Raw genomic sequence first — 10,058 nt, forward strand, 5'->3', positions numbered from 1 at the left:
AACCAGTAGCACATTCCAAAGTTCATAGAGGATAGAGCGCTGATAAATATACATAAACCCATCTTGGTTTTAGCCTCTGGGTCACATTTTCTCCAAGTTATTGAAATAGAATGGAGAGGGAAAAAAAAATCTCAATTATATAACCAGTTCTGATCAGCCTACAGATAGCCGCCCACCTGAGGCTACCTCAGCATCCTCCACAAATATTGACAGAATTCTTATCTTTTTTACACATTTTCTAACAAATATGATTCGTGTATATAAATCCTTTTTTTTTTTTTTTTTAAAAACACCCTTAGTTCCCCACAAAGGCCCTTTTGCATTTATTGTGAATGATGAACTGATAAAGTGGATTTATATCTGTATCTTTAGATATCTGCCATCTGGATAAACTCTACTGTCTTTTAATGAAATCAGTGTCTGTCTGTTCTCTGTCAGGAAACTGGAGACTCACCATGTTTGGCTTTAATAATGACCGGGGCTTTATTTGGCTGTGTTTCCTGAACAACTGGGTTTTTTTTATTTAATGAATTCATAAACACGCCCGGGAGAAAAGCATGCTTGACCTATGAGAGGGTGATTGGATTTCCTGAGCGCTATTGACAGCTTGTCCTAACAAGTAAAAGCAAGCTAAGGAGTCGTACAGTCCTAATCAATTTCTCCATTGAGTAAAGAGGACAATTATGTAGCTTCTTGAGACTTTCCTGTAACTGTACAGACTGATTTGAAATTTTCCAACCGTACCTATATTAACATACATCATCTGAACACAATAAGCCCTTTTAAATATATATACAGCAATAATTTGTATGGGCCAGTCAGCTCTCACCTGATTCACAGCAAAACATACTGCATGTCTCGCTCATCTGCATCGAGATAGGGAATGATATATGTTCACATTTTCTGGGCGGTTCTGAATTCTCAGAGGTCATATGTGACCCTTCACTTTGTGTTTCTATATCTAATGTAATTATATCCGAGAAAAGGGCGGAAAACATATATAGAATAGGCTTTGCTCTGAAACTATCTCTGTCTAGTGACTCATCGTGTGTCTGTCTTACTCATCAAGGAGTTATCAAAGTTAATGGTACTTTTCATGTCCCAGTAGACACACAGTACGCTTTCCTACCACAGTGGTATCTGCATTATGTCTTATGTCAAAAATGCTTTCTGTGAGGATGAGAGACATGTTAACTGAAGAGAGATCTGTTTTTTTTAATGGTTATTAGGAAATTATAATAAACTTTTTTTTAAAGTTAATTGTCTCACCCAGAAAAAAACTAAATACTAATAATAGAGTGAGGCAATAGGTGCAGTAATGTAATGCAATATCATTTTTTGCATTGCAGATCAAATATTATTATCATAACCAACATCTTTTATAATAACAATACACTTTATTTAGATGGACTATGTGTCAAAATGTGGTTCTAACCTTGTTAGTTAAGTTGGTACTGTTGTGCTTTATGGGGTAGTATGCCAGTATAGGAGTGCTGGTTGGTTTATGGGTGTTAGCTACCATACTGATCACACGTGTTGTAACTGGTTATTGAAGTTTGTCCTCAGATATATTCTTATGAGCACTTGTAGAGGTTTTGATATACTGAATAATGGTGAAATGGTAGGCTCAGCAATGTGAGATGCAGAGACACTCTTATTAACATTACACACAAGCAAACAGACTTAGAGGGCTTTAATGGGGGCTGATGGCAGAAGCAGGCACTCTGCCCTGGTTTGGTGTTTCTGAAACGCCGCCTCTGCTCGCAGTGACTTTATGATAATGACATGGTAATGGCGGGACTCAGCACCGCGGACAGCTCCGGCGCGTTGCTCCGCCCCCTTCTCTTCCCAGCGGCTGCGTGTCGCGCGCGGCGGCCGACCAATAGCTGCCGCCGCCTCAGTTGAGCACTGGATACAACAGAGTGAGCTTCAAAGAGCCTGAGCACCCAGAGGAACAGGACAGGGAACCTCACTCCGGCTGTGATGCGTAGCGGGGCTCTGCTGGCTGAACAACACTTCTTCTATGGGATAAAACCTCCCGGTCACATTTAACCGCTCACCGTGTGTGTGTGTGTGTGTGCGCGCGCCGCGAGGACTGAGAAATGCTCTTGTAGCGCGAGCGCGAATGACATTATCGCCCGCGTTTTTGCTTCACAAAAAAGAATATTTGGAGCTTACTTGGAGCCGTTTGGACGCTGAGTCAAGTTTTTTTTTTGTATTAACTTGAATTAAATTTGTGTCGTTTACCTGGAGCCCAAAGCCCGGGACGAGATGGAGAGCGAAAAGTACTTGCCGGAGCTTATGGCAGAGAAGGACACGCTGGACCCGTCTTTTCAGCACTCCCTGCGGCTACTGGATCAAGGTAAATGTCCGTGGTGAAATACTGAAGTAAACAGTTTAGCTGTGTGAAAAGTGTTCGAGTGTGTGGCACAGTTTTCAGGTTTAACGCTCGGTGTTGGGCTGCGGGCTACATGACTCCACCATGCAGCCCGCCTACTATAAGTTATAAATAAGAGGTTTGTGGGTCTACTTACAATTTCCTGTTTGGTCCCACTAAAATAGCGAGGTCCTTTCAGTTGTTACGCAGCAAAGGTGCCATGTAGCCAGCCTCCTGTCGTGTAGAACCCGGTGAGCTGGGGCAACTTTGACTGAAGACTGCACCTGCTTTATGACTCAGCCCAGATGTTAACAAACTTTTCACTTGAATTGGACAAGCGTTGGGACATGAGACCGTGCATGATGGCATTCCTACCACTGGCATCTCTGAATGAGGGGTTTTTTTGCTGCTGGTTTTGACCTGGCACAAAGGTTAAGGAAAGGTAACTGATGTTAAGAGAATAAGTTGGCAGACAATGCACCTGTTTTAGTGGGGATAGCACCGAATCACAGCCAGCAGTGTGTGGATGGAGGCAGCACTGTTTGCCTTGACATCCAGTCATCTCTATCCCATGCAGACATGTGTAAGCCGCGGTGCGAGTAGTGGAATAATCACGCTCTTATTCAAATGTACATGTGTTTCCTCCTTTGAAGAAGTGGACGTGACTGAAATGGAATTGTGAGCGGATGGAGCAGCAGCAGCAGCGCTCGCAGACGCTTTAATTAATCCGTTGCACAGCCCTCTGCTTTGAAGCTGTCGGAATTTTTGCAAGCACTTCTTCAGATGCAGCCCCGTGGAGCTCCTCATGTGGGAAGTGCACTGTTACAGCATCCAAGTGCTTCAAGTAGCACTCATGGGCTTTGTCTAGAGTCTAGCAGACTGTTGTTGGCTTTAAAGGTAACAGACAAGGAGCAGTAGTCTGTAAACAGCCCTGCTGCACTGTAACTAATTCCATTGAGCCCCAAGATAAAGCTCCTGCACCAAGCTGTTTTTACTCAGGCAGCCATGTCCCTTTTAGTTCCTGCCTCCCAAACTTGGGACCTCAAGGGGCCCTTAAAAGGGTTCCAGCGGGGCCCCAGCAAAGTGAGGCATGGTTTAATTTTAATGTTGTTTGCTTTACTCTGCAGTTTAGTGACAAACAGAATGACCTTTCTGGATATGCTGTCACATTGTAAAACCTATGGTGTGATTAGAGTTACTTTAGGGGAGCAACCCATGTTTATTTTCTTTCCTGACATGACTGCATTACTGTGCAGTGTAGTCAGAAAATAGTGACAAAAGCCCAGTGTGATGCCCTCAAACTGTCCAAAGATATTATCCCATTCACCATCATTTCAAACAGAGAAAAGCAGCAAATCCTGTCAGCTTGCACTGTGAATATTTAGCATTTCTGCTTAAAAAAAACTTTACATGAATCCATTCTGAAAATAAGTGCTGGTGAAATGTCTGTGGATGGACTCCTCCATCAGCTGACTGTTGACTGAGTGAAATGACCTGGATGATTTCAGCTTTCCCCCCGTTGTCCATTAACCCGTCGGCCGTTGTCTCGATTAATCGATTAGCTGTTCGCTCTATAAAACGTTTTGATCACAGTTTCCCGAAGCCCAACGTGACGTCCTCAAATGTCTTGTTCCGTCCACAAGCCAGGTGTTGACTTCACTGCCATAGAGGCTAAATATTCACATTTGAGAAGCTGTAATCAGAGGATGTGTTTTTTTCTTTAAGAAAATGATTAAAGTGATTATCAAAATAGGTAGAGATTAATATAATAATTGAAAACGAATCGACTGATCGCTGCCGCTGTAATCTCTTCCTTTCACAAACGATCACAAATGCAAAATTCTTCCTCTCTGATCTGATTTGCTCTCATTAAATGGGCTTTGGTGGTGAAATTAATTGCATTTTGGAATTGTTTGGAGCTTCAGACATGAAAGAGTTTGGTGCTCCTGCTGTGTCCTCAGATAGCCTACTAATAAAATAATAGTTGTGCGCTGGCTTAAGAAACTCTGATACGTGAGAGCCAGTGATTCCAATTGTAACCTTCGTACAGCACGTTATCCCCTTTTAATATGATGGTGTGTCAAATGAAATACCTCTACACTATACACTGTCTTCTTTTCATTCAGCGTGTGTTGGAGTAATGGATGGAATGGCGTGACAGTATCGATGCACAGTCTTGTTTGAAAGAACAGACGTCGGCTAATGCATCTCTCATTGAGCTGATTCATGTACAGTAAGGTCAATTCCTCCCAGTCCGCGAGGAAAGATAAGGCGCTGTTTTACTCAGCACTTTTTGTTATCAGCAGCTTTCCTTACTCAAATCGGGGTTAGCCTTCTTTTTTTCCCCCTAAGAACACATATCCGCCTCACCAAGACCGGAGCGCTGAATACTTAATGCCAGTTGAAAGACACTTAGCAACCACTTCCTTGACAGAGTCTCTCTTCAATTCTTTTATCCACACTGCAGGTCTTCTGTGGAGTTCCAGCAAATATTGGCCACTTCCCAGACTGAAAATGATGGAATACTTGAGAGTATGAGACAGGACAAATCAAAAAAGAATGATAGAGTAAATGCTCCCCCTGCGCTTTACATTCATATACTTTTACCTAACACAAGTTGTGGATGTAACAGTTCCAATAAAGTTAGTTTGTGATATTTCTGGTGGGGGCAAAGATTGCAGTTGGACACCATCGCGAGTGGCAGAATTAATCCGTGACATTTTATGAAGTAAGCAGTACTCTGCGGTGCACAAAATTTGGCTGAAACAGTCTGCCACAACTCCAAAACTGTAAATACTGTTATCTCTCTCTTACACAACAGATGGAACACGATGCAGCTTAATAGAGCACTTCTTCTGCCATCTTGCTGATGAGTTCTGGACTTGATTATGCAATTGGCAAGGGAAGCAGGGAACAGAGCGAGAGTAACTAGAGTTACTGCGTGCAAGCGGCGAATATGAGATTACTCCAGGTCTGGAGAGACTTCCATTCAGGAAAAATTAGGGGAGCATTGTGTTGGAAGCTTGGGGACAGGGCGGGCTGCTTTGATAAGTTTGGGCCATTCGCAGAGCTCTTCTCCCAAAAGGACCATATCTCTGCCCCCGTGACAAGCCTCATACAGTCAGCAGCAGACACTGGGAGCTGCAGAAATATCTTAAGCCAAAATAAGAGACAAGCAGGAGCAGCAGCCTACATGGAGTAAAAAATCCTCAGCAGCATACTAATGACAGGCTTCTAGGTACGGAAGCACCTAGGGTGGCATGAAGTGCATCTGTTATTTACATGAAATCAGTGCTACCCTACAGGACGTGGAGGCACAGGGGCCGCAAGCAACACTTATTTCCACTGTTTGTTTATATTCTTGACCTTGGAAACAGTGGTTTGACAGAAAAACACATTTTAACTTTATTATTTGAAATTCTAATTACCATTCTAACTTCAGTCTGACCCATTGCCTGCCCCGTCCGTTGCCATCAGTAAACTAGGCTACTGTTTTTGTCTTTGCTCATGGAAAATTGAGAGAACTAGACACCAAAGCATCTGAGAAGTAATGTGTAGAAAAATGTGGATAAAGGTAAGGCTGATTCTGTAACTTACAGTAACTTTAGCTTGTCAAATGAATGAAATTAGAGCCATTCTATTTTATGATAAGGCTATGTGGGTTGTTTTAAAGTGAATTCAAACAAATGTTGGGTTTGTTGGAATACTTTGGAACATGATTTATTGAAGTGACAGCCCTAGTCTACTTGCTAGCTTTATCTGGTCATCATTTATAATGGTTGTGAGATGTGGTAGAAATTTCAGGAAAATTTTGTACTGAAAGCAAGTCACATTTGTACCATTTTTTGAACTTATTTGATCAAATCTAAAGAGAGCTCCAGAGCCCAGGGCACCATCTTCAAATAGCCTGTTTTGTCTGACAGCCCAAAATACAAAAGTATTTGATCTAAAATCATATAAAACAGAGAAAAGTATATTTAATAAGTGACTTAAACGATTAAGACGTTGTCAGAATTAAAGTTACATAATATATATATAATTATTAATACAATTCAAAGATTGTATATAAAATAATAATCACTAACTCCAAACTACAAATGTATTTAAATGAACATTTTGTTCCCAGTCGGGTCTTTGCCAGGTCAAATGGATAAATGTGGTCACCACAGCCATAAATACACCAATGGGCTGATAGGCTCCATGATGACAGGTGTGGTCAACCATTCAAACTAGCCAAGATGATAAAAAGATGTCAAAACAATGAACAAATTCAACAAGTACCCAATGAAAGCTGTGTCAAAAATACATCCAGACATCCACAGTCCACACAGTAATACAGCAGATATACCAATATATCAAATACATCCAAAGTATAGATATCTAGATATAGATATGATTCAAATATTGTAAATAAAAATGCTACCATTACATTAAGATTATTGTGATTATCACAGCTGTTAAGACTCACGTTGCTCGACACTATATGAATAGGCCTATTATGCTTGGAGAGGTTTTACAAACAAAAACACATTTAAAATGTAAAGTGACTCCGTGCACCAGATGTATTCTGTTTGTTCAGTATGTGGATGCGGAGCAGCGTGCAGCCCACTCTGAATGTTTCAGGACCTCTGGCCCAGTTTGGACGCCGTAACCTCCGTGCTGCGTATAAGCTCCATATCTAGTGCTTTTTAATGGGATATTCCACAGCAGGAGCCCAGCACAATGTTTGCATTACATTAACAGCCTCCAAACATTAACAACAACAAAACTCCCCAAAACATACATTATCTGCACAGACTGAGCAGGTGTGGCAAAGTATCTTCATCCTATGATGCCCCGTGGTTAATTCACACATTTCCATCTCATCAACAGAACAGCGGGGTATTTTTAGCTGTGCTTGAGTTCTGCCCCGAGTGAGAGCAGTTCCTGGGTTAGAATGCCCAGAAGTGAACCAAAATAAGCTTTGGCGTAGGATCAAAGGCAGAGATATCGTTTTGTTGGGGAAACAGTGCTTGATAGCGATAATGATCTGTGGATCTGCGGCCGGCCGACACGCTGAGCTGCACATTGAGGTGGAGGCGCAGCCGCAGCCCTGAACCGCGCTGAGCCCGAGAGCCCACTGGTGATTTGACCCGCAGATGTAGTGAACTTGCAAGTGAACGGTCTGAGGGCAGAGGGGGAGCTCCAGCAGGCCGCTCTGCATTCAGACAAGCAGTGGAAGGCTGCTGCGCGGGGCTGTGGCTGAGAGGTGTTTGCAGAGCCCTGTCTTTGCCTTGCTACGGCTCCCACTGGAATCAATGTAGGCCAGGACTAACGCAGGAGGACCCCAGCTGTAAAACCGAACAGCACCTCGTTTACACGCCGCGCCGAGTCACATGGTCGCATTGATTTTGCTGGTAATGCGGGGTGCGTGTTGTCACTCGTTATGGCCGCTATAATGAGCCCATGATGCTGTGATTTAGCTCTTTTGTCACTCGGATAGAAAACTTGAAAGGCTTTAATACCGTTAAAATGTCAACCCTGCAATATTAACATGAGTCATCTGTGTTCCTCTGCACATTAACAAACAGCCACAGCAGCTCTCAATGAGAAGTGATCACATCACAACAGTGCTGGATGAAAGCCACGTGCTGTCATTTCTAGCTTCACCTGGATGAGCATCATTGACCCAGTCTAACAACTGGAAAGTAGCCAGAAAGAAAATACGTGGCTGAAATACAACAATTAAAAGCCTGACATGCACTGAATCTACTAGAGCTGTGTAATATATAATGTGTAATGTCAGAGGGGTCAATGTAGTAACAAGACTTCAACAACAATAAGCTCCCTTCAGCCATACAGTGTTTTAACGTCTTTCAGCCGGTTGTTTTGGTTGCATAGTCCACCATATAAATGCTTTGTTTCACTCTCACCGCTCCCATGATGAACCTTCACAACAGAGAGAGGGAGAGTGACATTAATCTGGTCGCCTGAAACTTGACTCCAAATGAATGCTAATGTTGCTCTGTGTTTGCTGACATGTTCGCTTAATCAGCGGCACAAAGCCACTATATGTCAGATGTGTGTGATTTTGAGCTTTTTTGAGAGCTTACTGCTCAAATCAGCTTTCCAGTATAATACACCTTTCAGTCCATGCTCTACAGGCAAAACCTCAGGACTTTTTCAGTACCATGAAAAATGTGTTAGCTGCATCAGGTATCACAAAACTGCCAGCAGAGTCTCGTGACACCAGATCATCTGAGATCCCAGCCAGGATCCAAAACCAGGAAAGGAACCTTATTTTGCTGTATGGCTGCAACAGCAATAAAACAACAAGAAACACAGATTCACTGAGAAGTTTAGCACATTTTGTTCAACAAATAAGGAAGAGGTTGTAGATAAAAACATCTGTGTATTTTTCAGACTGAGGTGTTGTTTGTGTTGGCGACATAATTCAGATATCATATTGGTCTGTGCTTAACGGTGAATATCTGAGCACACTGACTCTGTTTTAAATGGTAGTATTCAGTAACATGTCACTGTCTCTTTGTGACTTCTTGTTTTCTGCTTCCACCTCTCTTAATAAGTCATGCCACAAATCAGAACTTATTCATTGCATCTACTCCTCTCCAGCTGTTCCTTCTTTCCTTGCATCTCCACAGCGATTCCATCATCGTCCACGCAATCCCATCACCACGTTGCACGCGGTGCAGTCTCCACCTGGCGCAAAGCTTGCCTTGGGCTCAGCTTGTTGATTTAATGTTGAGGCTGTCAACTTTCCATGCTGAACATGCTGTTCCAGTACAAATGCTGCATTCATATTTCAAATACCACAAAGATGTGCATTTTCCTCTTCCACCTGCATGCATACATTGCTGAGGGCCTGCCTTGAGCTGTCTGCTAGGACACTATCGAGGTGGAGACTCTCAATTAAAGCGGCCAGCCAGGGCAGCTTAAATAATGCAAACTGCAGTATGCTGAAAGCTGATCTTCCACATCATGTAGAGGTGTGTGCTGCCGGGCCGTCCATATGGCTGCCTGTGGTTTAAAGAGCTTTTTGATGCCATACTATTGAGTTTTTCTACAAAAGCCTTTTTCCATTCAAAAAGGCAAAACATATTACATGTATGTAATGCTACAGGGGTGTGACGACGTGTGTGAGAAGCTCCAAAAGATGGATATATTTTTCTTTTAATGAAGCCTTTGACATTTTTTGATACCTGGTGATTTATTCTGTACAAAAAGAGCCCTTAACGTTTAGCTAGAAAAACTATTGGGATCTTTACTTGCAGGACAGATATTGAGAGGAGAGTCATCTCCGTGGCAACACAGCCTCTGCATCACTTATAGATCCATTAGTAATCATTTTATTGGATGATAATGCGCTCCGCAGTGCTGCCCAAGACAGGACGCAGACAGACTGGGATTACACTGGATTAGTTTGAAAAGCAGAAGAAACCCCTAGACTGTATCAATCTGTTTACTGTGCCTGAGGCTGAGAGACAAAGCGAGATGGGGATGGAAAAGAAAGAGAGGGGTAGGGGTGGGTTGGCAGGGCTGTAGAGAAAGTAAGAGTCTCTTTCCCCAGGGAAAGGTTATTTGTAAGGGGATTGTACCAAAGTCAGTTACAAAAGGGAAAATGCAATCTGAGGGGAGGAACAAAAAAATGGTGGAGCGGAATAGAATGGGAGCTGAAATCGAC

The 10,058-nt window shown here is 42.7% G+C and overlaps 1 protein-coding gene across 1 annotated transcript in view; it reads left to right on the plus strand.

Moving 5' to 3' along the window:
• Positions 1-2,192: 2,192 nt before the first annotated feature.
• khdrbs3 (KH domain containing, RNA binding, signal transduction associated 3) overlaps positions 2,193-10,058 on the plus strand; it is a 101,045-nt gene continuing 93,179 nt past the window's right edge. Inside the window, exon 1 of the mRNA XM_035681475.1 lies at positions 2,193-2,362. Within this exon, the coding sequence (XP_035537368.1) occupies positions 2,272-2,362 (91 nt within the window). The 5' untranslated portion in view covers positions 2,193-2,271. The remainder of the gene's footprint in view (positions 2,363-10,058) is intronic.

This window comes from Morone saxatilis, unplaced genomic scaffold, assembly GCF_004916995.1.
Source record: "Morone saxatilis isolate NCDOM2014 unplaced genomic scaffold, NCSU_SB_2.0 Contig9, whole genome shotgun sequence".
Classification (NCBI taxonomy): Eukaryota; Metazoa; Chordata; class Actinopteri; family Moronidae; genus Morone; species Morone saxatilis.